The sequence below is a fragment of the Vombatus ursinus genome, unplaced genomic scaffold (genome assembly GCF_900497805.2).
Source record: "Vombatus ursinus unplaced genomic scaffold, bare-nosed wombat genome assembly UNPS02014845.1, whole genome shotgun sequence".
Taxonomy (NCBI): domain Eukaryota; kingdom Metazoa; phylum Chordata; class Mammalia; order Diprotodontia; family Vombatidae; genus Vombatus; species Vombatus ursinus.
The window spans coordinates 3,858,194-3,885,693 of NW_020954623.1; the positions used below are offsets into that span (position 1 = coordinate 3,858,194).

At 39.7% G+C, this 27,500-nt stretch overlaps 1 protein-coding gene across 1 annotated transcript in view; it reads right to left on the reverse strand.

Annotated features, from left to right (window-relative positions):
- TCERG1L (transcription elongation regulator 1 like) overlaps nt 1-22,868 on the reverse strand; it is a 301,431-nt gene extending 278,563 nt beyond the window's left edge. The window contains exons 1-3 of the mRNA XM_027840461.1: nt 22,536-22,868; nt 20,104-20,250; nt 18,350-18,530 (exon numbers count right to left, since the gene is read on the reverse strand). Coding sequence (XP_027696262.1) covers nt 18,350-18,530; nt 20,104-20,250; nt 22,536-22,868 — 661 coding nt within the window. The remainder of the gene's footprint in view (nt 1-18,349; nt 18,531-20,103; nt 20,251-22,535) is intronic.
- Nucleotides 22,869-27,500: the final 4,632 nt, after the last annotated feature.

Here is a 27,500-nt window from a genome sequence, read left to right on the forward strand (position 1 = left end):
TCCTTCCTTCCTTCCTTCCTTCCTTCCTTCCTTCCTTCCTTCCTTCCATGATTCACATAGCATCACTAGGAAAATACTGCTGTTAAAAATATAATCTTTTGCATCAATGAACAGCTTGGAATTGATTGTTAAATGTGTGGCGCAATTTCTTCTTTCTTTCCTTCCTTCCTGCTTGCTCTTCTGTGGCCATTTGGACCAATATGGATGGAACACAAATGAAAATTGAATCTCAAGTTTGAAATCTTTCCCTGAAGATAACCCCCTGACAATCAAGCAATGGGTTTAACTCATTCAGCCTTGAACTATATCTCATGATCCTGAAATAACTGTTAGCTCTTATTGCTGAAATGTTGTGGATTAGCCTTGGAAAAGCAGGGAAAAACAGGCAAGATTTCACAGTAAGAAAAAAAAGACAAATGTTGGCCAAGTTTTCAAGAGAAGGAAGAGGAGGAAGACTTCAGATTATGTGCTGGAAATTATGACTTTGATTTCTGACCAATTTCTAGAATGCAAGACTTGTGAGAAAAGAAGCCATGATTATGATAAGTCAAACAGGGTTCATCTTGGACATATCACACATGAGAAAATAAGTCCCTTTCCTTTGGTAACAAAGAGATGAGTTGTGAAGGTGATGTGTATGTATAAGAAGATGATAACGAAGAACATACTGGACTCCGTCTCTCAACCTATCTTGTTAGATACCATGAAGCAGAAGAGATAAATGGAAATACCATGAAGTGGCTTTGGAACTACTTGAACAGGTAACCTCCAAAGCATTCCAATGGAATATTCTCAAAATGGAGAAAATAAGATTATTCAACTTGAGGAAAATCTTTTGGTGAATGAACCCTAGGGATTTTTTTAAGCTTTTGATTAACTACTTGAGCTAGAAGGCTAGAAGGTGTTCTCATCAGATTGTTAGTCTCAAAATGCAAATGCAGAACTTAACATTCTAGATGAAGGAATCAGGAGACAAAAATATCAGAACAGGCTAGATTAGAATGATGGATGCAGTGAATTTCATAAGATGAAATTGAACAGAAATTAATCACAAATAGAAATTCCTACCCTGGAATTCAAAGAATCAGCTTCACATGTACAGTATGTGGGAGGTATGGCTGAACAACCAATATGGAAAAAAATGCTGAGTTTTTGGTTTTTAACATGTAGGTGTGTGTGCATGGACACTGAAAGCTCAGTGTGAATCAAGAGTGTGATGGAGCAGTCGAGAAAAGACAAGCTATTGTCAGAAAGGAGTGATACCAGGTTGGGGAAAGGATAACAGAGCCAGAATGGGGTAGTGAAGAAGACCTTGAAGTTGGAGTCTAGAATAACTGGTCTTACACTCCACCTCAGACATTTGCTAAACACATGACCCTAGCCAAGTCACTTAACCTCTTTGAATGTCAGTTTCTTCATCCTTATGTTGAGAGGGCTATACTTGGCACTCTCTAAGGTCTCTTCCAAAAGAGTTCTAAATCTAGGATCCCATGAGAATCCTGGGTCAGACCTAATGTGAAGTCTGTGTTCACTATGGGGTGCTACCTGTTTCCAAGTTTTTTTTTTTTGATAAACTGTAGAGTGTCCAAGGAATGATGCAATGATTTTAAGGGGACATAAAACCATTAAATAGGAGAATTGGCAGAAAGAAATTGGGATTTATAGACTGAAAGGAAAGACAAAAGTCTTGAGGCCAGGGGAGGTAAAGGCAGATTAGAACCACTTTCAAACATTTGAAGACTTGTTATGGGAAAATAGAAACAGACTTTTGTATCTTGCCTCCGGAAGTCAGAGCTAGAGTGGCCAGAAGACAAATTAAAGTTTGATATCAGGGGGAAACAAATCTTTGGAATAATTTTGTTTTTTTTCCAAAATAGACTTTTCTGCCTTGGGTGGTGGGGAGTCCCCCCAAACTGGAGCTCTTTAAGCAGGCTTTTATTGGGGATGTTGTAGAAAGGATTGTGGATCCCAAAAGGGGTGGAATCAGGGCTTCTCAGGGCTGTTTTGAGTCTAAGATTCTATAAAGGAATGAATGCATAGCATGTAGCCTGATATGATCACAACTTATCTCAGATTCTGTAAACCCCCAAACCCATCCGGCAGACAGGATTTGCACAGAGAGGATTGAAGCAAAAGGAAGAAGCCTACCCTGGCCGTCTTGTACCTAGTCTAGTCCTAGCCCTACTGCTCAGTACAACCTTGGGCAAGTCACAAAAATGTCTCTTTCCTTTAATTTCCTTCAATGAAAAAAAATGGAGAAGAGGTCTTTTTCCCATTTTAAAACATCTACTACTTTTTTCCAAAATTATCAAGTTAACTTCAAAATAAAGGAAGCTCAGAAGTAAATGTCAGATTCAAAATTACATAGTTTTCCACTGACCAATACCACTGGTGTTTTCTACTGACTTTCACTGTCCTTATGAGCAAAGGTCACTGTCAGAAAGGCTTTGCAACCTAGGCCTCATTAACACAGCTCCCAAGACCTCCCACTCACAGTCAGTAGAGTCTGACTTGACCTTCTTTGGTTCCATGCTCTTGACCTACAAATTGCAACCAGAACCTACTGCTCCTCCTTGTGTGTTTAGTAAAAAGCAAGTGTGTAGGGGAAATGGGGGAGGAGGAATTTGTGACTATTTTCCAAAAAAAAAAAGGAAAAGGAATAAGTGAAAGAGGGATTGGATATTCCCCCAATTAAAGGGGTTCACATTGAAAGAGAATTTTGAGTCACTGAGATTGGTAGAAAAATTAAAGTCCTGAATTCTTGGCCATTTGGTTGAGAGAATAAAACTGGGTGATAGAAAAGTCAGGGTTGACACAAAATTCATTCATAATCATGGAGATTAAAAAAAATGCCATCACTTTCCATGTTCCCCTATAATTTCAGATAGCTATTGTCCCTTTATGAAGCCAGAAATTGAAAGGGGAAAAAAAATTATAATTCTGAGGACATCCTGAATTTCAGAAAGGACCTAAGTTTTCATGTTCCCAAAAGAGCATTCCATTTCCCAGAAATGAAATTTAGTACTAAAAATTCAGACTCAGACAAATTATACACCCAACACAAAGTGAATCTTTCAAAAAACTTTTTGGTCGGAGTGAAAACATACTGATGCAATGCCAAGTTGTATGTATGCACATTAAAAGATGGGTATTGTAGGAAAATCATTTTTGAAGTTCTCTGAACTTGCACGGTTCAGGCTTTTGCATACCCTCCCCATTTAATATATAAGAAAAGTGATTTCCAATGGATATTAATTTTCATTTTTCTACATAGAATGTCTCTTTGCTTTTTTCCTACTCAAATACATAACCAATTTAAATTTCTACCTAAATTTATTTGCAAAACCTGCTTTGTTAAGAAATACTTTATTAAGAAACACTCATTTTTATTGGTTTGAATTCAATCAACTGATTTATGCTTTCCTCTTGGTTATTCCCCAGATTGGTGGAGCCTCCATTTGGTGCAAGCTCCTTTAACCCGTAGCACTGCTATCACCACCACCATCCTCCTTTATCAAACATTTGGGTTTTTAACATTTTACTCATATGTCATGATCCAACTCAAACACCATTTATTCCATGAAGACCACCTTGTACCTGCCCAAGACACTAATAGGGGGTTTTCCCCACATTTCAGAATACTTTACTAGTATCTCATGTCCTAATTGACTTTTATATTTATCCATAAAAAAAATCTCATAAGCATACTAAGAAATGCATTCTTTGAGAAGGCTGGTCAGTAGAAGTCACTGGATGACTTTGAGACACATGAAGAAACAGGACCTGTCTCCCTTCCTACTTTAGAAAGAGCTAAACTAGAGGAGATGGAGCTGGGCTTTAAAAAGAACTGCATGTAACAGGTGTATGTTTTTGTTCTCATACATGTTTACAAGGGAGTGTGACACTTAAAATCCATCTCTCTATTGTTCTACTTTCCCCAGGCTGAACATCTTTGGGACACTGACTCTCATTTTGTGTGCTAAGGAAAGATCAGTTTCTTGTGACAGAAGCCAGAGTCCTGGATTTCTGATGGAGTTGCATCTGTTCCCTGGCTTTTGCTCTCACAGCATTCACTGTAGTGTCATCTGCCAATGGGATGGGCCAATCTGTCACAGCTCTCAGGCATGGAGCAAGGTGTCAGCTGGAATTAATCAAACTAGATATCCCTTTCACCACAGAGATCCTCACCAGGATGTCAGGTTCCATCCTGGGTATGTGTGTGATGAGTGATGCTAAAGGCATCAAGCTTTGGTATCTGGGTGGTCATCTGGCTGACCCCTCTGCTGATGCTAACCACCCCCCCAAAACAGCTTTTTAGTTAGGCATTAGATTCCATAATATTCTGCATGTATATAGCACCTTTTCATTAAAAGGTCAACTTGCAAACATTGATATGCACACACAATTCTCTGTGTATGCTCCACAGCTGTATAGAAATTGTTACCTCTTACTTGTTTTGAGTCTACCATTTCATATATCTACTGGACTGAATGAGAAACAAGTGGTATTTTGACCTCATAAGATGCAGAGTTCCCATATTGTTACATATCACTTTGGAATTGTTCATTTCAGTCAGCCATTTTTAATCTCATATCACTTAATATGCCATAAAATGAAAATTCATTTTATTAAAAATTAGCAATCAATTGCATTGTCCCAATGAATAAATTGCTTATAATTCTTAGTAGTCTACATTTGCTGATTACTATAATGAACTGAGTCAGGGAAAGAGACAAAAGAAACGGCACTGGGCTTCATTAAAAAAAAAAAAAAAAAGAACAGGCAGCCTTCAGAAAAGTTCCAATTAAGATTGTCAGTCCAGACTCCACTACTGGCCAGATCTGGTTCTTCCACATTTGCCTGGAGGCTTTTAGACAGTCTGTCATCCACAGGAAAGAAAGAATCATGATCACTCATGATGGGCACATTGCCAGAATACTTGGGGCATGACAAGAGACTTCAAATTATATACAACTGTGATCAAATGACGACCTATCTGAGAAAAACACTCAACCCTGGAAAAGTTGCTGTCCAAAAGAATTCACAAATGATATCTCCAAGTGAAGATGCTTCCTCCTTGTTGGGAGGCCCCTCATGCCATCCATCCCTGGGCTTCCTCTTCTCCACTCTAGACCAAGCTCATATACTCCCCACAGCAGAGTTATTTCCGTGTCTGTCTTCCCTATGTGGAAATCAGGAAATCCACAAGGGCAGGGTTTGAATGTCAGCTATCTTTATCTCCACAATGTCTGGTAAAATTCCTTACCTACAGTAGGTTCTTGCTTGTTTGTTTGCTTGTTTGTTTGCTTTTAATGAATTTGTGTGTTAATTGAGGACAGGAGCTATCTTTTCTTTATTTGCCAAGGTATTTAACCTTATGCTAAGCATACTAGAGGTGCTTAATTAATACTTAGTCAAAACTTTCTAAATCACATCTTTGCATGTATGATGGATATCATACAGACTACAAGGTCCATGAGGGCAGAGGCCCTCAGAGTATCCATGCTGACTCTCCTTTACTGCTGAATGCAATGAATGTGTGGTAAGTGAATGAAGATCCTAAAAAGGGAATTGCTGAGAAATTGTGTGGAATTTAAATACTTCATCTGTGTACACAACTGAGCACATCATTGCAGTGCAGTCCAAAGCAGCAATGAGACAGTGAAGAGGTTGATTCTCTTAAGCTCTGACCTGCCCCTGGTGAGATAACGAGGTCTTTAGTGAAGCCAGGTGTCCTCTTTCAGCTTCAGCTTCTTTCTCTGTAAAATGAGGCTCTTGGATGACAAATGTAGAAGGGCCCTTCCAGCTCTGGTATTTCTATAACACAGCTAGATGACTCAGCAGGTGAATTGTTTTATTTGGAGTCAGAGAGACCTGAGTTCTAATCCAGCTTTAGATACTTTTTAACTGTGAAGCCCTGGGCAAGTCATTTGACCTCTGTCTGTTTTACTTTCCTCATCTATAAAATAGAAATAATAATAGCATCTACCTGTCTGGGTTGTTGTGAGGGGAAAATGGGAACATATTTGTAAAGATGTAAAGGGCTATATAAATGTTGGCTATTATTTAATATTTCTCTGTGTATATGTCTTTGTTTTTGTGTCTCAATCTCTCTCTTCTCTCTTCTCTCTCTCTTTCCCTCTCTCTCTCCCTCTCTCTGTTTCTCTCTGTTTCTCTCTGTCTCTCTCTCTTTCTCTCTCTCCTTTCTCACTCTCAATCTCACTCTCTCTTTCTCTCTTGACCATTTACTCCTTCCATCACTGTGGTTCAGAAGGGAATATATCAGTGGTTCCCTAAGGGGCTCAGCTCATCCCTTTAAAGTAGTTTCATTGCTGAGAGAATCTGACTGAATTTGTGAGGCTGTCAAAACTGGCAAGGCCATCACTCAAAAAAATACTTTCTGCAGTTCAAAATGTGTATCATTGTATATACAGAAGAATAACCCAAACACTTAAAATCAACTTCATTATCCAGTAGGAACTGCAGTAGGCCAGTTCATTTCCAAATAGGTCACCCAACATTTCACTGACCTTGAAACTCTTCTGGGATGCTGTTTGTTTAAGTAAGTACCAAAGTTTCAGGAATGATTTCTCAAATGCATGAAGCCAAACTCTGCTGTTTATCATCAGACAGCTGTTTGGATAGCATTTCATTATGTTTGATGCACATACAATTCATGTATGCCTTGTACCTGTCTCATCATATGCCATGGCAGTAATGAGGAACAGAAGATCAATCTGAAGCCCAGGCTTTTTCTTGGGAGACACATTGAGAACCTCAACACAACTGCATAGCTGAAAAGTTTTAGAAATTCCCTTGTTTCTTTATTCTTCTTTCATTATAAAATTAAGATGACTAATCAGCTTGCAATCAGGAGACAAAGTATGGTTTTACCATTATGACCTGCAAACTACTTATTCACCCTGTATGACCCACAAGAGCATGTCAGAGGTGGTACTATAATGCATGTCTAGTCAAGGTTGCAGAGACAGGGACCTCCTAGTTCTCCTTTAGAAAAACAAAAAGATAACTATGTCTGACTACAGAAAGTCCAGGGCCATCTGATAGTGTGAGACCAGGGCCACAAAGTCTCAAGAATTGCTCTGTCTTTCTTAGATGTCACTGTGGATTCATGTTTATGTTGGGTAAGAATTGGGTGCCTCAGCCTCTCTCTTTTGTTGTGGAGTCATTTTTCAGTTGTGTTCAACTCTTTGTCACCCCAAATGGGCTTTTTCTTGGCAAAGATACTAGGATGGTTTGCTATTTTCTTTTCCAACTCATATTACAGATGAAGAAACTGAGATGAACAGGGTTAACTGACTTGCCTAGGGTCACACAGCTAGTAAGTGGCTGATGACAGATTTGACCTCAGGAAGATGAATCTTCCTGACTCCAGGATTGGCATTTTATTCACTGCACCACCTAGCTGCCCCTGAGCCTCTCTCAGGAGGACTGATATCGCCCTGTCTGAGGACCTTGATCATGAATTACTTGAATTCAAGGAATAGTTTATAAATGCATGTTGTTCCTAATTTTTGGTTGTTTGTAGTTGCCAGTAGCTAAGTGGTACCATGGACAGAGCACTAAAACAAGTCAGAAAGGCCTGTTTAAATCTGAAAGGCATTCATTAGCTTTGTGACCCTAGACAAGTCTGCCTGAGCTTCCTGATCTGTAAAATGAGGATATTAATAGCACCTACTTCCAAGGGCCTTTGTGACCACAAAAGGTGATAATATTCCTAAAGTGCTTTGCAAACTTTAAAGCAATATCTAAATGCTATTTAGCTCTCATTGGTTTTTGTGGTGGAGTTTGTGGTCAAAAACAACATGGCACAATGGTTAGAGATCTGGTCTCAGAGCCAGGAAGATCTGACTTCAAGGCCACTCTCTGACATATATTGGCTGTGGGACACAAGCCGAGACATTTCACTTCTTAGTGCCCTTGGGCTAAGCTGACAGTTTGGAGAGAAGTTGCCCACCTGTATTAGTTGGGGGAGTTTCCTCCCCTGATAGGGACCTATGCCAAGGAAGTACACATCCAGTCTTATCTTTATTAATGATGGCAACAATAAATCACATTTGTATGACATTTGGAGGCTTCCTAAGGCATTTTCCCATCACTTTTTAAGGAGGAAGGGATCATAGATATTATTCACATTTTATACATAAAGAAACTGAGGTAGAAAGAAATGAATTTCACCTTTGCCTTCACAATGCTCAGAAGGCAGGGTTCATGACGTTCAAGAAGGCTGATGTTCATGGCACTAGAAACCTGATTGTAAACTTTATGATAACAAATGTGGGCTGAGACCACATCAGAGGGAGGCTACAACAGTGATATTGTACAACATTATTGATACCAAAGGGATCCAAGAGCCCAGATTCTAGGAGCTCTGGAAGCTCCAAGTGGTCAGTTGTCCCCACATTCTACCCACTGGGTCTTCTTCATGGATATTCTTGGAACAAGCCTGCCCACCACTGTTATGCAGGTTTCAATTGAGTTACAGACATCACTATCCAGACTGGGTTCTTTGAGAGCAGGGACCTCTATGAATGTGTGTGTGTTTCATCATATCCCCAGCATGTACTACAAGTGCTTGAATTTAGTAGTACTTAATAAATGCATGTTGACTGACTACTGACTCCTTCCCTGCTGCTGATAAACAAGGGAGTCTCACTATACCCCCCACCATTGTCAGTAGCTATCACCTTACATTTCTTCTGTTTTAAAGTCAATGAAATAGAAAATTACTTCTATGCTTATCCCTTCCACTTCTCCTCCTCCTCCTCCTTCTCCTTCTTCCTCTCTCTCTCTTTTTTTCTTCAATTTCTCTTTCAGTCCTATCACTTAACTGAAAATACTCTCTCCAATATTTTCAATGATCTCTTAATTGCCAAAATTGGTGTCCTTTTCACAACCCCCAGGCTTCTTGACCTCTTCAGCCTTTGATACCGTTGTCAGCATCCTCTCCTCTGGTATACTTTCTTGTTTCTGGCTTTCCATTTCACTGTTCCCTCTTGTTCTCCATCTACCTACCTAACTGCTTCTTTTCAGTTGCCTTTGTTGGCTTATTCATATCACAACCCTTAACTGCTTCTTCCTAGACCTTCTTCTATTATCTCTTTATACTCAGTCTCTTGATGATTGCATAAACTACCATGGATTTAATTATAATCTCTATGCATTTGCTTTCCATATCTATATATTAAGCCCAAGTCTCTCTCCTGAGCTCCTGTCACACAACATCAAATGCCTATTGGACATTTCAAACAAGATGTTACTTGGGCATTTCATACTCATTGTGTACAAAAATAAGCTCATTATCTTTTCCTCCAAAATGCACCCTTCTTAACATCCTTATTTATCTTGAGGGAACTACCAATATCCCAATCTCCAGGTTTACAACCTAGGTTACTCATTCTCCCTCACTCCAAACATCTAATCAGGTAAATCAATCAGTCAATAAACATTTTTTAAAATGTGTACAATGTGCCAGCACTGTGCTAAAAGGGGCAAAATATAGTCCCTGTTCTCAAAGAATTCACAATCTAGTGGAGGAAACAAAAAAAACCAGATATAGATATTTAAATAAACAAGCAATATAAAGGATAAATAGGAACTGATTAAGAGAGAGAAGGCATTAAAATTGAGAGGGTTTGGGAAAGGCTTCCTGTAGAAGACAGAATGTTGGTTGGGACTTAAAGGAAACCAGGGGAGGTAATAGGTGGGGATGAGGAGGGAAAACATTCCAGTCATGGAGGATGGCCAGAGAAATTCCCCAGAGTCAAGAAATAAAGTGTCTTGTTTGTAAATCAGAAAAAAAAAGGTCAGTGTTACTGCATTGGAGAGTATGTGACAGAGAATAAGTTGTGACATGCCCAAAAAGTAAGAAAGGGCTATGTTATGAAGGGCTTTGAATCTAATCCATTGGCTTTTAACTTGTATCATGTTGTGGATCCCTTTGGCAAGCTAATGAAACCTATTGACTCTATCTCAGAAGGATGACTGGCTAATCAATAAAATAAAATACATTTGTTTATAAAGGAAATGATGGCATTGAAGTAAATATGCATTTTCCCATGGAGGAAGAAGAAAAAGGAGGAAGAGATGGAAGAGATGGAGGAGGAGGAGGAAGAGGAGGAGATGGGGAGAAAGAGGAGAAAAAAGAAGAGGAAGAAGAAGAGGAAGAGGAAGAAAAACAAGAAGAGGAAGAAGAAGAAGAAGAAGAAGAGACTACTCTTGCCCTATCTCTATTTGCAGATATATGGCTAAGTGAAAATAAATCCTGAGTAGGTGATTTCTCAGATAAGCACTTACAAAATACAAACTTTCTACTGCATCATCCAAATCACTACTCTAACACTTCTCTTCAAATTCTTGTTTTAGTTTTCTAGATCAAATTGTGCTGCTGCTGCTGCTGATGATGATGATGATGATGACATTTATACAGCACTCTACCTATATTACCTCATTTGATCTTCAAAACCTTGGCATGTAGGTGCTATGGTTACCCTTATTTTACAAATGAGGAAACTGAGGCTAACAATGATTTGCCCAGGATCACCCAGCTATGGAATGTTGGAAGTAGGATATGAATTCAGGTCTTCCTGACTCCAAGTCCAAGGAGCAAACTCTATTGGGATTTCCCAATTTCCAATATTCTTTATCCATTATTAATAAATAGTTTATAATCTTCCTTTATGGGATATCAGTTCTACCATCTGTTCTCAGCTATTTATCAACTCTTCCTACAAAATCATCAAGTCAACATTCATTCATTAAGTGCTTATTATATACCAGGCCCTGTGGTAAGTGCTGATTACAAACAGTTCTTGAGAGACCATCGTACACATCTGTTTGGGCAAAATGTGGGACCCACATCATCTACCTCCTAATTTTGCTAGTACTGAAGGGAACATTTCTGGTTCCCCTCTTTCTCATAAAAATAAATTATCAAGCCAACAAATAATGTCCCTGGAAGGAAGCCTGTAGGTATCGCTGTTATTCTGGAAGGTAGGGGTTCACCTTTACTGGTTTCCTTTCCTGTAGAATTTACCCAAATCATACTCATAGAAGCAATTTCCATTTTTGTAGTATCTTCTTCAACTCTATTATACCTGCCATTTTTCACAACTTCTTAGTCATCTGCCAATAGTGTACAGTATGGGTGAGAATCCATTAATTCAACTGTCAATGCAACTGGATATCAAATTCCAAGAATAAGCCAGTATCTAGGGGGAAAATGCCCCTTTTGCCAAATCATACCTACTTGGATGAGTCTAAGGTTGTGTCATCTGGGAATTCCTACTGGATTGATCAGTTGATGCAGTCAAAACATTAGAATCAGCTATGCATATAGGGAGTTTCAGGAGATGTTTTAAGATCCCATGTTTATATTTTTAGTGTCCATTTTCACTAGCTTTGACGATTGACTGTTGATATAGTGGCAGCAGGGGGCCAAAGTTCATAGAATTTTGGATTTGGACTCAGGAAATCATTAAAGTTATTATTTCAAATCCTGCCTTGGATACTTTATAGCTGCATGAATCCAGATACATATCATAATCTCTCTCAGCCTCTGTTCCCTCTCTGTCAAATGAGGATAAAAATAGAATCTACCTAGCAAGGTTATAATAAAGACAAACTGTAATAATAATAATAATAATATTTGAAAAGAGCTTTGCAAATATTAAAATGTTATGTGAATATGCAATAGTAGTAATAGTAGTAGTAGTAGCAGTAGTAGTAGTAGTAGTAGCAGCAGCAGCAGCAGCAGCAGTAGTAGTAGTAGTAGTAGTAAAAGTGGTAGTGGTGGCAGTGTTGGTGGTGGTGATGGTAATGTTGATAGTGATGGTGACAGTGATGGTGAAGGTGGTAGTTTTAGTAGTAGGAAAGTAGTAGTAGTCATGATCATTGCAGTAGCAGTAGTCATAGTTGTAGTGATAGTAAAAGTAGCAAAAGGAGGGGAAACAGCAGTAGCAATTGTAGGAATATAATGAAGTTCAATGTATTCATAAGCTAGTCAATAAATAAAATTATTGGAATCATTTCTTAAGACATCATTAAATAAAATATTTTTTAAAATATCACCATTCATATCTAAACCCCAGATATAACATTGATTTTTAAAATATTATGAATGAAAATTTTCATAAATTTCACATACCAATACTCATTATCTCTAAGCTACAGAGAACAAAAAGCTTTCAAAATATAGAGACCTAGTGGAAGAAATAAAATATGTTTGTTTGAAAGCTTTTTCACTAAGGAGTCTATAGAAAGGCTTTCTGTACATGATGAGGATTGTATATTTGATTCTGGAAGTAATTAGGAGTCACTATATTTGTTGAATGGGAGGATGACATGGTCAGACATGTGCTTTAGGAAGATCAATTTGAAATCTCAATAGAGAATGGAGTACATTTAGGTGGTACAAGACAAGGAGACCAACTGAAGGCCACTAAAATAATGTAGGTATAATGTGAGTAAAACCTGAACCAGGGAGGTGACAGGTTTTTTTTTTTTCTGAGGGGGGGGAGAAGGAAATATGTGGGATATATTCCAAGAAAGAATCAGCAGACCTTTGTAATAGATTGGGTGGAAGGAAGCATGGGAGTTGTAAGACAGTGAGGAGTTGAAAACCTAGGTGAGAAAGAAGATGATGCTGTCCTCAACCAACCTTTTTGACTAAACTCCTCAAAAAGGCTATCTATAATAAGTCCTTCCACTTGACCTCCTCTCCCTCTTCTCTAAACTCTCTACAATCTAGCTTCTGACCTCATCATTTAACAAAAACTGTCCTCTTCAAAGTTACCAATGATCTTGTTTTCCCCAATATTCTCTAAATTGACCAATATAATGGCCTATTTATAATCTTCATCTTTCTAGACCTCTGCAGCTTTTGACACTGTTGATCACCCTCTTCTCTTTGATATTTTCTTCTCTCTAAGATTTCAGGACACCACTCTCTCCTGGTTCTGCTACCTATCTGACCACTCCTCTGTCTCCTTTGCTGGATCCTCATCCAGGGCTAAGAATTGGAAGGGCAAGATTGGTGATAGGATAAAAGGGCAAGGGACTTCAGAGGAAAAGACAATTGAGCTGGTTCACCAAAGTGTCAAGATGGGGAAGAGAGAAAAGTATAGTCAGGGCAGTGGTGAAAGCCTGAGAAGATGGAGCAGTGGATGGATTGGGTATCAAAATGAGGATGAAGACTTCATTAGAGGCTGCAAAGGAGAGGGAAAGTTGGAGTGCCAATACAGTAAGATCAGATAAGGAAATTCCAGGTAATAGTCAGCATTCTGTCCACTATACCAATGAGTTGTCTCTATGTGTTTTCTTTAGATACACAATACAGGCTTGTGACAAAGTCCTGGGTTCAGTAATTTCCTTCCCCTCTTACTTTTCTCTAACTTGGGCTAATTATTCTCTCCTGGGGACAAATTGACCTTCTTTGGAACATTTCATGGATGTTGTCCACACATGGAACTTCAGAAAATAGCATGGTTCTTATTTTACAGGAAATCTGAGATGTATTTCTGTACTACAAAAAAAATAGCTTTAGTTTTCAAATATTTAAGATTTAAAATTTGTCGATGGACCTTGGATGTTAGAAAATATTCTCTGAAAAGCTTTACAAATGAGTCAAGTTTTAAAATATAGGCCTGATAACAGTGTCCAAGCACACACACACACACACACACACACACACACACACAGCCATGAGGTGTTTTTGATCACTACAAGTAGTTCAATAACATAATCAATTCAGGTATAGTGGGATGATAGATGCATTGGTGGAAGGACTGTACTGTACATAGTGATGACATCATAGATCTTCTGAAGTATTGTCATCTTGACCTACACATACCTTCTTATTTGTCATTATATACTTCTGTGTTGTTAAGCTGAAAGGCTAACACTCTTTTGTCACCTTCAAATAGTTAATTCATAGCATGAATCATCATATTACATTTCTAAAAACAGTAGTCCAAAAATGAAGTAATCTGGTCCAGTAAGTTTGTTTGTTTGTTTTTGTAATTGTGCCTTTGACTGTAGGCTCATCTTCCACTCTATGCTATTGGAGGCATAATTCTCTAATAACTCACCTGAATACTTTTGCTTTACTTTTATAATTATTCTTGTCAAGATGAAAAAGAAAATCCTATCTTCCCAAACTTGGGATATATTCCAGGGGGAACTAGAATCAGCATCCTTCCCAAACCTTTGCTCAGGTATCCTGTTTTGGCTGAATATATAGGTTAATGACCTTTTTTTTTATCCTCAGAACATTTTGTCACCAAATAAAGCTGATCACTATAGGCCATGGCCTGCCATTTGCAATAGTTAGGAGAGTAAGGGAATGGGCATAAAACATTCTGATACTTTTATGAAGGAGTCAGTGGCCACTAATGACATCCAAAAGCCTACTTAGCTAGAAATGACCACATTTTCCTGAAGGCACGATTGAGACACAACCATATGACCGGCTCAAACATCAAGGCTGATCACAGGCATGAAAGACAATAGCATAATCAGTCTCAGATTCTCTTCCCTGCTTCACATGTGACTATCCAAATGGTGAAAAAAGAGATTACCAATCATTTGGCCAACCTTGACTATTGAATTGAATATTAAGAAAAAAGAGAATATCACATTAGTTTCAAAACTAAGAACCTTCTGTATCAAAAGCAGGAATATGAAACATCTGATTTCAAATTACCTGATGTGTGTTCAGTGCTTTCTGACTCCATTGCTGTATAGAGCATAGAATAAGTTTTTCAGTTCACTGATAATAATGAAAGGGTGGGGCCCAGATAGCCTAATGGCTCCTCAAATCTCTTAGTCAATTCCAAGCATCATCTTTTTTTTTTCTCTTAGGTGATCAGGGTTAAGTGACTTGTCCAGGGTCACACAGCTAGTAAGTGTCAAGTGTCTGCTCTGAGACCGGATTAGAACTCAGGTCCTCTTGACTCCAGGGCTGGTGCTCTATCCACTGTGTCACCTACCTGCCCCCCCCAAGCATCATCTTTACCAGCATTGGCCATGGGCCATGAACTGATACTCTTATCCACAACTTCTGTGCTACCTACTGCTGAAGCAATGCAAAGTTTTTTCTTGAATGTGAAGCTATATATTGGACACACGATGTGACATACATTAAGGTTATTTGACTAAATCTATCATATAATTGATATTTGTAGATAGCACTACAATATGGATGTGAGCCAACTTTGGAACTAGGGAAAATCTGGATTCAAATCTGGCCTGTTACAAACACTCCCTGTGTGACCCAAAAAAGTCATTTACCATTTTAGTCCTCTAGGCAAAACTTTAAGATGATAAGTTGTAGGGAAAATGCTAACCATCATTGATAAAAGGAGTTCCTTCACACACAAGTTCTATACTCAAACACAATCATAAATCCAATTCCTATTCTATTATGTTAATTAGCCCTTACCTATTTTTAAATCCTCAGTAGCTCTAAAACTCATTATTTCAATTTCATCTACAGTCATAGTGGACTTTCCACAACAAAAGTATTCTGGAAGAGTTGCATTCAGGCATGAGGGGGGGAAAAACCATAGGGATTCTGTCAAATCTATAAGCTCAAAGACTTTCTATTATCACCACTTGATCTGCAGTGTTCACTGAAAGATAACTCCAATTTCTCTGGCCAACTTGGTTTCCTCATGTTTAAGATAACAATGGTGGTCTTCTAGATGACTGCCACTACTAAGATCTCTTTCAATCCTAAAATTCCATGATATCCTCTTTGATATTTTCTTCTATGTTCCCTATTAGTAGTTAAGTAGTACATAAACACACACTTTCATGCATTTGAGATTCATGGGTATTCAAAGGAAAATTTAAATATCATTTTAAATACCATTGTAAATACCATTACTAATATAGCTATAATTTAAATAGTGCTTTAAAGTTGGAAAACCACTTTACAAATATCTCATTTGATCCTCACAACAACTTTGAGAAGGAGGTATTATTATTTTCCCCACTTTATAAATGAGGAAACTGAGGGAGACTAGTGATTAAGTAACTTGCCCAGGGTCAAACAGATTGTAAATATTGGAAGCCAGATTTGAAATCAGATTTTCCTAACCCTAGGCTCAGCCTTCTAACTACTTCTATTTACTATCACAAAGCTGCCACTAATGGCCCCCTAGTGGCCTCTGGGAGATTAGATACCCTTCCTAGTGATTAAGGGATTATACTTGCAGATAACATCTAACATTATCTGATACCAATTGGTCCAGACATCATTACTTCCAATTCCACACTATTTACTGAATCAAAATGCGTACAATGTCCTTGAAATTTCTGCTGGAGCAAGTACATTTCCTTTAAAAACAAGATATGCAACACTGTCAAAGCCAACTTCCTTCATGGTTTTCAAGTTAGGAAAAAGACAGAGTGGAAGTGGAGAAAGAAAGAAATTGTCCCAAATTATAGGCCAGAGCAAGAGGAAAGGGTGCTTTTCCTTCCTTTTTTCAATATGTTATTTTAAAAAAAACTTTTAACAAGAAAATTAAAACTATAAGAGTAGTTTTTAAATAGACATCATAAAATATTTATCATAGAACATTGCTGAGAAAGTCACATTTGTCATGAAGGTTTTGCAAGAAGCATCCTCATATGCATCTACACTTGGCTATACAAAAGTACAACAGCATATTTCATCAAAAAACCACTGAACTCAGATTGTCTCTAATATACACTTGGTAGCCATTACCAGATGAAAACTGGACAATGCAGTCAAAAATGTTGGTTGTTGAGTTGATAAAACAAAGAAGGGCTAAGTTGACTGAATATTTTTCACTGAACAAATTGGTTGAATTCATTCATTCACTCATTCTGTCAACAACTATTATAAAGCACCAACTATGCAAAGGCACTGTGCTAAGATGCTTGGAGGGATTAGGACATTGACCCTATCCTCATTATCATTATGTCAGATTACCACAGTCGAAATTGTATTAGTATCAAAATTACTCATATGATTAGACTACAACTTAAAAACAAACAAATGATATAAACTGAGGAGCCAAATAAGCAAATCCTTTTTCACAGAATGAAAATCAAACAGGCCACATTATTGTTTTGTTGTAAACATATTTGCAAACATATAACTATGTGATGTTGATCTACTTTACAGTTAATCAATAATTTAAGAAAGGCAAGAACAGAAGGCACTTCGCAGGCAAGTTTCATTACAACCTCTGAAAAACAGAAAACATTTGAATTGCTCTCTAGGACTCAGTGCTAAATAAGATTCATTGCTCGTTAGCATAAGGGATGCTTGGAAATAATAAAAAAAAATGCTTTTTTTCCTTAACAGAACTCTCTGCGATCCAAAGGAAATGTTCCTTGTTGCTATATTTGAATATATATATATATGTATGTATCAGGGAAATGGAAAAAAAAACTAATATAATTGTGAAATATTAAAACCAATTCCATAATAAGAAAGGGTTCGGAGGATGTTGATGGGACCAGTATTTATTTGTATCATATAATTATCAGTCCAGGATATATTAAAATAATTTTTTAAGTAAAAAGGATTTTATTATTTCTCCATCATTACATGATTAATATAAAATATTCTATCCAGGAAAGGAGTCACTTTTCTTTTTAAATTAGGGCAAATGATCTCTTAGGTGATGGAAACTTAAAATCTGAACTAAATTAATCTTTGAAATGGTATATTTCCTTCATTTAACATTTGTGAAGCATTTATCCTGGTTGTAAAGAATTGCAAAGTAGGGGTAGCTAGGTATGCAGTGGATAGAACTCCAGTCTTGGAGTCAGGAGGACTTGAGTTCAAATCTGGCCTCGGATACTTGACACTTACTAGCTTTGTGACCCTGGACAAGTCACTTAACCCCTATCGCCTCACCAAAAAGCAAAAAAAAAAAAATGACAGAGTGGTAGGAAATTTTAAAACATTTAAATTTTAGTGGCCCATTCAAGATTAGTGATTTTTTTCAGGCACATTGTCCCATGTAAGTATTTTTTTTTTAAACTGGGTTGACTGAACAGTTAGCATCCTATATTATTAGCTGCCAATAGACGATAAGATAAAATTCTAAAAATAGAGCACTGATTAAAAAATTCTCTATGTATTATCCATCTTTTCAGTTTGCTAACACATAAGATAGTATCTAACTCCCTTATATCAGGTTACCTCCTGCTCACTCAAATAGAATTTTTTTAACCAAAATGGTTTCCATGAACATGAGCTATATACTATTCACAATAAATGCCATATGACAATCAGTTGGAGAGAGTAAAAGATGATGAACAGAAGTCATCATCATCATTTTTTACCAACCTGGTATAGGCTGAGGTGCTAACACCACTGTGGGGAGATGCCTGGAGGCAGGGGCTGGCCTAGATACAGCCACAGCCACCTGGTTTGTCATTAAATGTGGCTTTTCATGTCCATGAAACAATCTTGATTCCTCAGGATGTATCCAAGTAGAGTCCAGAGCAAATGTGTTATTTAAATATATCTGTTCAAGATAAAGTAAAATGAATATCTTAAGTAAGTTGTCACAATAAAGAAAATAAACACTATTCAGTCCTGCCTTACATTGGTTCAGAATAATGGGCATTTGTAGATGATTACAAATTGTGTGACTTTCATAAAGATAGCCTTTCTGAATGTAGTTAGAAGAAATAATTGTTGTTGAATTAATATAAATAAACTATCTCGTACTCAGAATCTACTAGGCTGTGTCTACACCTGGTTTTGAAAATTCTAGCAAAATTCCAGTCAAATTTTGAAAATAAAAGAACAATACTCCAGCTTCTTCCGTATAGTTGGGTAATGGAAAGAATTATGATGAATTGACCCCATAGGGTAATAGATAGATACCTTTCTTTGTAGTAAGATTGACTCTAGAAATCAAGGCCAATGCAAATACAATAGAAAGACAAGGAAACCTAAAATTGATAAACATTATTCCCAGCCAATAAAAGGAGCCCACTCTAGCCAATCCACTGTTTTCAGTGATGTTATGAGCTAAGTGCCATGATATAACAAGGTGGAGATCCAGCCTGGTCATAACTTGGAATGAATTGTTGAGATCTATTGGGCTCATCTATTGAGATGTATTTCAGACTTTTGATTGTAGAAACCCAAACTTTGGCTATGCTACACAATCAAATGGAAATTAAGACATTAGGAATAGACTGATATCTTTGGCCAAAGTAGGTTGCCAAAATGCAGATTTCAGTTCCAAATATCCTTTTACCATTTGGGTGCTTTGTACAATGATCAAAATAATAATTAGTTTGTGACTTTAACTGTCATTGTCTAAGCATAAACAACAACCCAAACTTGTTTAGGGTGGGGGAGAAGAAAGGCAACTATTTTATTAATTACATGCAACCATTGAGAGGCACAAAAATCTAATGAATACAGTACTAGACGAAGATGCCAGAACACTTGCCTGAATTCAAATTTTACATTTGGTTCTTATATTTGTGAGCATGGACAAATCACTTAGCCTCTCACAGAGTCCAATAGCATCTAAATGCATCCACTGAGCTACAGTTGACTTCTGCTTTGGTGGAAAGAGTGCCTTACTTTAATATGTACCATAGACACACACACACACACACACACACACACACACACACACACACATACATACATACATATATATAATATATATATAAATATACATATATATATGCATGCATGTGTGCATTATACATATATAATGATCCCTGATACTGACCAAGTAATTTTAAGGATGCTACAACATAAACCATTCAAATTCATGTGTTCCCAAATAAGCAAAGAAGAAAAAGCATAAAATAGTAAATTCAAAATGTAAGAAAATGAAATGCCAATGGAAAATAATTCAGTCATTGCCTTGAATTAAAAAAAATGAGGCTTTGGGTTTTAATCCAACATATTGATATTTTTGATAAGCCATTCTTGCTGTGCAAGGGTTTAGATGCTTGGTATGTTGCAATAATAATGTTTAAAAATCCTACCGTTTTTCTCTTATAATGACATGTATACAATTTAACAATTAAAATCTATTGATCCAACTAAATTATTGGCATTTTTACCTTACAGTTGGGCATCCTCTTGTCTAGCCAACTTTTCCCTACAGGAGGTGGAAGAGCAGAAGTATATACATGGGGGAAAATAGGGATCAAATCCACATTAGAAGAGGGAGAAAATCCTATCACAGGTGACTGAGCTCCAAGCATCCACTAAAAAACAAAATGATAGAAAAGGGAAATTGAAGTTTTGTTTATTCTAAAATAAATCCACAATGCTTGGGTCTAAATAACTGCTGATTTATATAGAGGTCTTTGAGTCCAATGACTACTTTTAAACAAAAAAAGACATTTATATTTCTAAAAATGATTGAAATATCAAATATATTTTCCCATTCTGCAGTGCTAAATGAGTACCACAATTCATGAACAGTGAACATGATGGTAAATATATTGGTTTAGTAACATTACAAATCAATGTTGAGTACTGCATTCTTGAATACTGACAGAAAACTAACTTCCAAGCATAAAGATACCAGCACATAAATGATGAGGTGATGAACGACCCTTTTCCCAAAAAATTTGTTTAAAGGATTGTCAACTATGAGTAAAAGATATGGCAAAATGTATTTTTTTCACCCTTGGATTGTTTTGATAAACATGAAAAATTCTATATTTCATGACATTTCAAGATTAATGACCCCTTTCTCCCAATTTAAGGCAATAAAAAATCATCTTCTCTTAAATGAACACTTCCCTTAATGACCCTTTTATTTTCTCATTAAAAAGAAGCTTAAGTGTTAAGGCTTAAAGTTTCTAAAGAAAGAAGCTTGCAAATAAAATATAACTACATTATTGAGTCTAGAATGACTAACAAAACCTAATGCATATAACACAATGGTAAAAACTCACATTGAATACAAACAGCTCAAGGTTTTCAAAAAAGATTCTTATGTATACATAAATGAATCCTCATTAGTGAGTAATTAACAAGAGGTGTGGCTTAATGGTAGAGAAAATCTCACAACATCTATCTGATTTTTAAGATCATACATACATATATACATAATACACACACACACACACACACACACACACACACAATTGCAGCTTTCTAAACAGAAAATGTTAGTTCCTTGGCATTATATACCTCTAGTGGTAGCATTCAGACATGGCAAGCTTCAAAATGTTGCAATGGCTAGAGGTTTATTTAACAAATGCAAAAAGAAATTGGACGGATATGAAAATATCACAGATAATTAAATACATGATTTAGTTTTAGTTCTTACAGTCCACTTTTAAAATGATAAAGAGAAGGGGCTGCATCAATTTCACAAGATGCAGCTGGAATGAGATACATAGAAGTCTCCCATTTTTTGCACAACATTTATTCAAACATGCTAATGAAGTTAATGATCAGAGTAAGGGGCAATATCTGCATAGATACCCGGAAGACAACTCAACGAGCATTTACCGAAAGGAGACTTCTATTGTGCCTCCTAATTGAAATCAGTCCTAATTGAAACCATTTTCTCTGTCTTTTTCTGTCTCCTTTTCTCTCTGTGTGTCTGTCTGTCTGTTTCTGTGTGTGTGTGTGTGTGTGTGTGTGCCTGTGTCTGTGTCTGTGTCTGCCTCCCTCCCCCCGTTCTTGATCTTGTTCCTTATATTCTGGCTCCCTCTCATTTCTGCTCTTCTCGCCTTTCTCATCCTCTTATTCGAGACAAACTCTTCTGAAGTGCAGTATATCATGAAACAATTTTATGGCTTCAGTAGGACAAGGAAAGCGGATTCAGAAAACATTAAATGTTACAAGTTCGTTTTCCTAAATACCTTTTTTTTTTCCCCCACCCGCTTCCGTGGAATAAGATTTCCTTTGGTGAATGCCCTAGGTCTTATTTTAAGGGGGGAGGAGAGAATACCCACCCAGATAAGAATGAGAGATAACTATCGATTCGCACACCCCCTTGTTTGCTTTTGAAGTCTGTCAGAGACCGTGAAAGTATTAACTTCTGCGTGTGTAACTCCGCCATGGTAGGTACATGGCTGCAGCCCACGGTCTTTAGCAGCCTGGAACTTCAGCACCAGCCTCCTGGACAGCGAAACCAGTGTAGGAGAAGAAAGTTATCCCGAGGGTTGTCGGTTCTCTGGCCAAAGAGGGTCATCCACCTCTAATGTGACTTCTCCAATAGCTCTGGAAGCATTCCTATACCCCCCCCCCCGCCCCGAGATCCTGAACGGGGGCTGCAAGCACGAACTTTTGGGGGTGGGGACAGAGGGATCGCTGCCAGGCTGCATGTTGATCATTCTGGAAGTCCGAGAACCCTGGAGGATAAAAGCTAGGAAAGCGGAGAGCGAGCTGAAAGGAAGGCATGTGGCCCGGTGCGCTGCCCCGAGAGAGCAAAGGCAGACCCCAGTGCGCCCTGGCAGCTGTGGAGGGACAGGCCCAAGGGAGCACGAGAAGGCAGAGGGGTAGGGGGAACAGGGGTGCTCATCCTTACCTGCTCGTTCAGCAAGGGGTACTGAGGCGCTGGGGGATCGGGCGCCGCTGAGGGCACAGGAACCAGCGGGAGAAAGGAGGGCTCGCAGGGCACCTGCCAACCGGGCACCCCAGGAAGCAGTGGTGGCGGCGGCTGGGGGGGCGAGGGCAGCAGCAGAGGCGGGGGCACAACCCCAGATGCCAGCCGCAAGAGCCCCCCGGAGCTTGGCACCATCCACAGGCAGGGCGGCGGCGGCTGAGGGGAGAGCTCGGCGTTCATCTGCCAGAGCAGTTGAGTGGGAGGCTGCGGGGGCCGGCGGGGCCGCCGCCGCGGGAGGCTCGGACCCGGGAGCATCCTACATGCCCCGGCCGGCCAGCCTGCCGCCCGTCCCCCTGCCCGGCCGGCCAGGGGACGCGCGGGAGGAAGCGCCGCTCAGCCGGACGGGCGACCCTGGGCAGGGGAGGCGGCGGCGGCGCCGGGGAGGGGGCGAGGACGCTGCCCGCTGCCCATCGGTGCCAGGCTCCGGCCGCCTCCTGCCGCCGTCCCCCTGGCTGCGGGCTGCGGGGGCAAGGGCAGGCCTGGCGGCGGCACCTGCGAAGGCGGAGGCGGCGGCGGGAGCCCAGTGGACCCAGACCGGGGCAGCCTGGAGCAGCCGAGCTGAGCCGGGCACCGGAGGCAGCGGTGGCAGAGGCGGCGGAGTCGGAGCTCCACTTCATTCAGAAGCGACGCGCGACGTCGCCCCGCCCCCGGCCCCGCCCCCTCAGCCCCTTCCCCCTCCTTGCCCGGGTGGCCGGGCGGGGTGGCGTGGGGGTCCGCCGCAGCCCCAGCCTTCAGCCTGGTTTTCCCCTCGCTGGCCGAATCAGGCACAGGAAGGGGAGATGTGACAAGGTTGGGAGGGATGTGAGGCTCTGGCCAGCTTCGTCCCTCTGTCTGGGCACTGCCCCTGGAACCCGCCGGTCTCCTCAGGTCAGCCCAGCGGGGCCGGGCATGGGACCTCACTGGCAAGGGAGCCAGAGGGCACCGAGGTGGGCACTTCCTAGAGTCTCCAGGGCAAAGGGCAGTTCTCTATGCCCGGAAAGAGCCTGGCCCAACCAAGGCTGGGAGGTAGGGGGCCCAGGGGGTGAGTGAGGCTTCAGGCTGACCCTACACAGAGTCTTAGACTGTGGGAGTCTGTGGGTGATGAGCTGCTAAGGAGTTTTCATTAGGCATGATACAGTCCAGCCGCGCCCCCTTGCTAGTTACCGGGGAGAAAACTGAGACTCGGGGAGGGAGAGGACATGCCCATTGGCACACTGGCGACTCCAGTTTTTTCTGCTGCAGCATCCTGCTTTCTTCCTCAGCCTCAGACTGAGGGAAGACTGGAAAGCAGGGGAACAGAATTGGGTTCAAGGCCCCGTGGACCTTGCCCCAATCCCTCTTATTCTCAGGCTTTCCTTCTTTGGATTCTTTCCCATTTGTGCTGTATATAGCTTGTTTTGTATATGTTTGTTTGCATGTTGCCTTCCCCTTTACATTGTAAACTCCGTGAGGGCAGAGATTGTGATTTGCCTCTCTTTGTATCCCTAGGGCTCAGAAGTGTCTGGAGCATGATTTTTCAGTTTTTCAGTCCTGACTGACTCTTCTTGACCCCATTGTTTTGTTCCGTTTTTGTTTTTGAGGGGGAAGGGAGTTCTTGGCAAAGATATTGGAGTGGTTTGCCAGTGGATTAAGACAAACAGAAGTTTACTGACTGGCCAGGGTCACACAACTACTGAGTGTCTGAGGCCTGATTTGAGCTCAGATTTTACTGACTCCAGGCTCAGTGCTCTATCCATTGAGCTCTCTATCTGCTGACACATAGTAAGTGCTTAAGGTTGGCACATAATAGGTGCTTAATTGATTGATTTAATTGATTGTATCACCCTGGAAAAGTCACCTGCCTATTGGAGTTTCAAACCAATTTCACAAACAATTTAACATGAATTGCATGCCTTCAATATTCAAGGCAGAATGGCTTAGTGAATAAAGACCTTGCATCAAAATCAGGAAGGCACCACTACTAGCCAAGTGACCCGAGACCAAGAACCTCTTCAAAGGCACAGCTACAAGCCTAAGTTGCAGGAGCTGAAGGGCACACTGAGAAGTGCATTTCCTCCCTGGGATATTGGTATGCCCTGGAAATCACTGGCATAGGCTTTCTGCTTGTTTCTTTGTTTATTTTCTAAGGGAAATGCACTTTACCTGTCAGTGGGTTTACAAATACAGCAAACAGCTTCTAACCATGAGGACCTCAGATTCTGGGGAGGGGGTAGTGGTGGTTGTGGTAAAAGATAGAAAAAAGTATAAACATGAATGTGAAGTATGTGCAAACAATTTCTAGTTGGAGAATGTTTATAACTGAGGGAGTCAGGAACAGTCTCAGAGAGGAGGGATCATCAAGGCTGGGCTTTGAAGTGAGCCTGAGGCTTCTCAATTGCCAATATGCAGAATGAATGAGTGTATCCCGCCCCCCAACCCATAGGGGGATTATTATTTTTTTTTGCAAAGTTCAACCGGGGGGAGGTGGCACTCCATACATAGGGAGTGGATAGTAGGCCAGTTCAATAAGAACTGAGGGCAAATGAGAAGTACTAATCTGAGACAAGATTGGAAAGGGAGGTGAAAATAAAATTGTGAAAGGTTTTCAATAATGGCAACCTAAGGATTTGGGTCTTTATCTTAAAGCCATTAGGGAGCCATGGAATTGTTTTTATATGTATGTTTTTTGTTTGTTTGTTCTGAAGTAGTAGAAATAGAGGGAGGCCTGAGGTGGGCAAATCTAAGTCTTAGTGCACATATCAATCTGAGTTACAGCTGTGTGAAAGCTGGATTATAGGAGAGTGAGGAAAAAACCATTCAGGAGCCTGTGGCTTTCCATCCCAGAGTTTCTGAGCCCCTGAACCAGTGGAGAAAGTGTGTGAGTAGAGAAGGGAATGGATGCAAGCAGCATTGAGGTAGAATAGACTAGAATTTACAATGAATTGGACATGAAGCACTAGAAAGGGAAAGGTCAGGGATGACTCTGAAGCTGCAATCCTGAGTGAGTACATTGATGGGAACACAGTTGACCAGTTCCAGTTGTGGAACTGGGTTGTGGAGCTGCTCCTTCTCTCTTTTCTTCTCCTCTCCCTCTCCTTTCCCCTGAAGGTGTTCTTCCCAAATGAAGGTAAATTTTGATGGTAGAAAACCACCTAGTTTACTTGAGGTTTACTGGCTAGATTTCTTGCTCAAACACCAAGTCTTAAACCCAATTCATTTGGATCTCATGGATTGGACAATAGGTCCCTGCCCAAGCACCACTTACTGGTTATTTTTTGGGCCATCCTGGCTCAGAGTGAATGTAAATAGTAACCTTTTTTGATTTGGCCAGGAACCCTGAGGGTATTCCCCTCCCTGTTTGATTTTTTTTTAATCAAAGGAGACATCCCTTGACTCACTTCTTAAAAAGGCCTATTCACTGAATGGGTGTTGCCTCATTCAAAGTGAGAACCTGGAAAGACCTTAACTTAAAAGGGCCTAGGTCTCCCACTGCATCCTGGGCCATCTCCAGTCGTCCTAATCAATATCTGACCACTGGACCCAGATGGTCTGGAGGAGAAAAGTGAGGCTGAGTCAGTTGCAAGTCATGTCATCATCTCCCTGATGTCATGGTTTTCTTTGAGAATGAAGGACAAACCACACAACTGATGGTGGTGCTATCAACAGAAAATGATTGATATGGACAATGTCTGCTTTAGACATGTTGAGTTCCAGATGACTTTCAGACATCCAAATGGAGATGTCCAGCAGGCAGTTGGAAATAGGGGACTGTAATTCTGATGAAATATTAGAGTTTGATATAAAGGTTTAGAATTCATCGTCATAGAGATGGTCGCTGAATGCATAGGATCTGATGAAATCACAGAATGGGTAAAGTGAATAGATGGGGTCCCAGGGCAATAATGAATAATTTTAGGGAGTAAAGTGTCCAATAAGTAGCCGTGGATGATAAAGTCCAGACCTGAAGAGATAAAGAATGAAAAGAGAAAACCACTGGATTTTGTCATTAGCAAATCTTTAATGCTTTTGGAGAGAACAATTCCATTGATGTGATGTGATGAGAAACCATATTGTAAGGAACTAAAAAGTGAGTAGGAAGCAAGAAAATGGAGGCAATGAGCTTGGGATGTGAGCTTCTGAAGAGTTTGGCTATGAAAAGTGGAAATAAGGGATGGCCGTTTGTAGAAATGGCAGCATTGTACATTTAGTGTTCTTTGTAATTTGTTGTTGTAGTTGTTGTTTGTTTTGTTTTGTTTTTAGAATAAGGGAAGCCTAGAAATATGTGCATACAATAGATAAGAAACCTGTGGATAAGGAAAGATCTAAGATAAGGGAAAGAAAAGGAATGACCAACTCCCAGTACAGATGGGAGGGAATGCTACCAAGAAAACAATTCAACCTATCAAAGAGATAGACCACATTTTCAGCAGAAATAGAAACAAGGGAACCAAGAACGAGTTTAATTGTGAGTGTTTTGGAGAATTGGAGTGAGATAATGGAGGACTTCACAACAGATGGCCTCTCTGCTCTAGAGACAAAGGTCTTTGCTGAAAGGGAGAGAAAAGGTAGCTGTAGATCAGAGGTTCCTAAACATATTTGTCCTACTGCCCCCTTTTGAAAAAAAAAATTACTCAGCACAATGGAAATCTACTTTCTTTAACTTTTTAATTTTTTTTTAATTTGCATAATTTCAAAAAATATATAAAATATTTTAAGTGATACATCTTAAATGTAATAATTTACTGTAAATTTGTGGAGCTTTTTTTCCCACACTGAAATTTTGATTCCACAATATTGCATCATGTAACCTTAGAGTATCCTATTGCAAACAAGTCATTACACACACATTCCTTTTTATATATGCTGGACTTCCTGGCAATGCATAACTTGCTCACCTGCCAACACTTGCTTGTTAAGGCCTGTCTACAG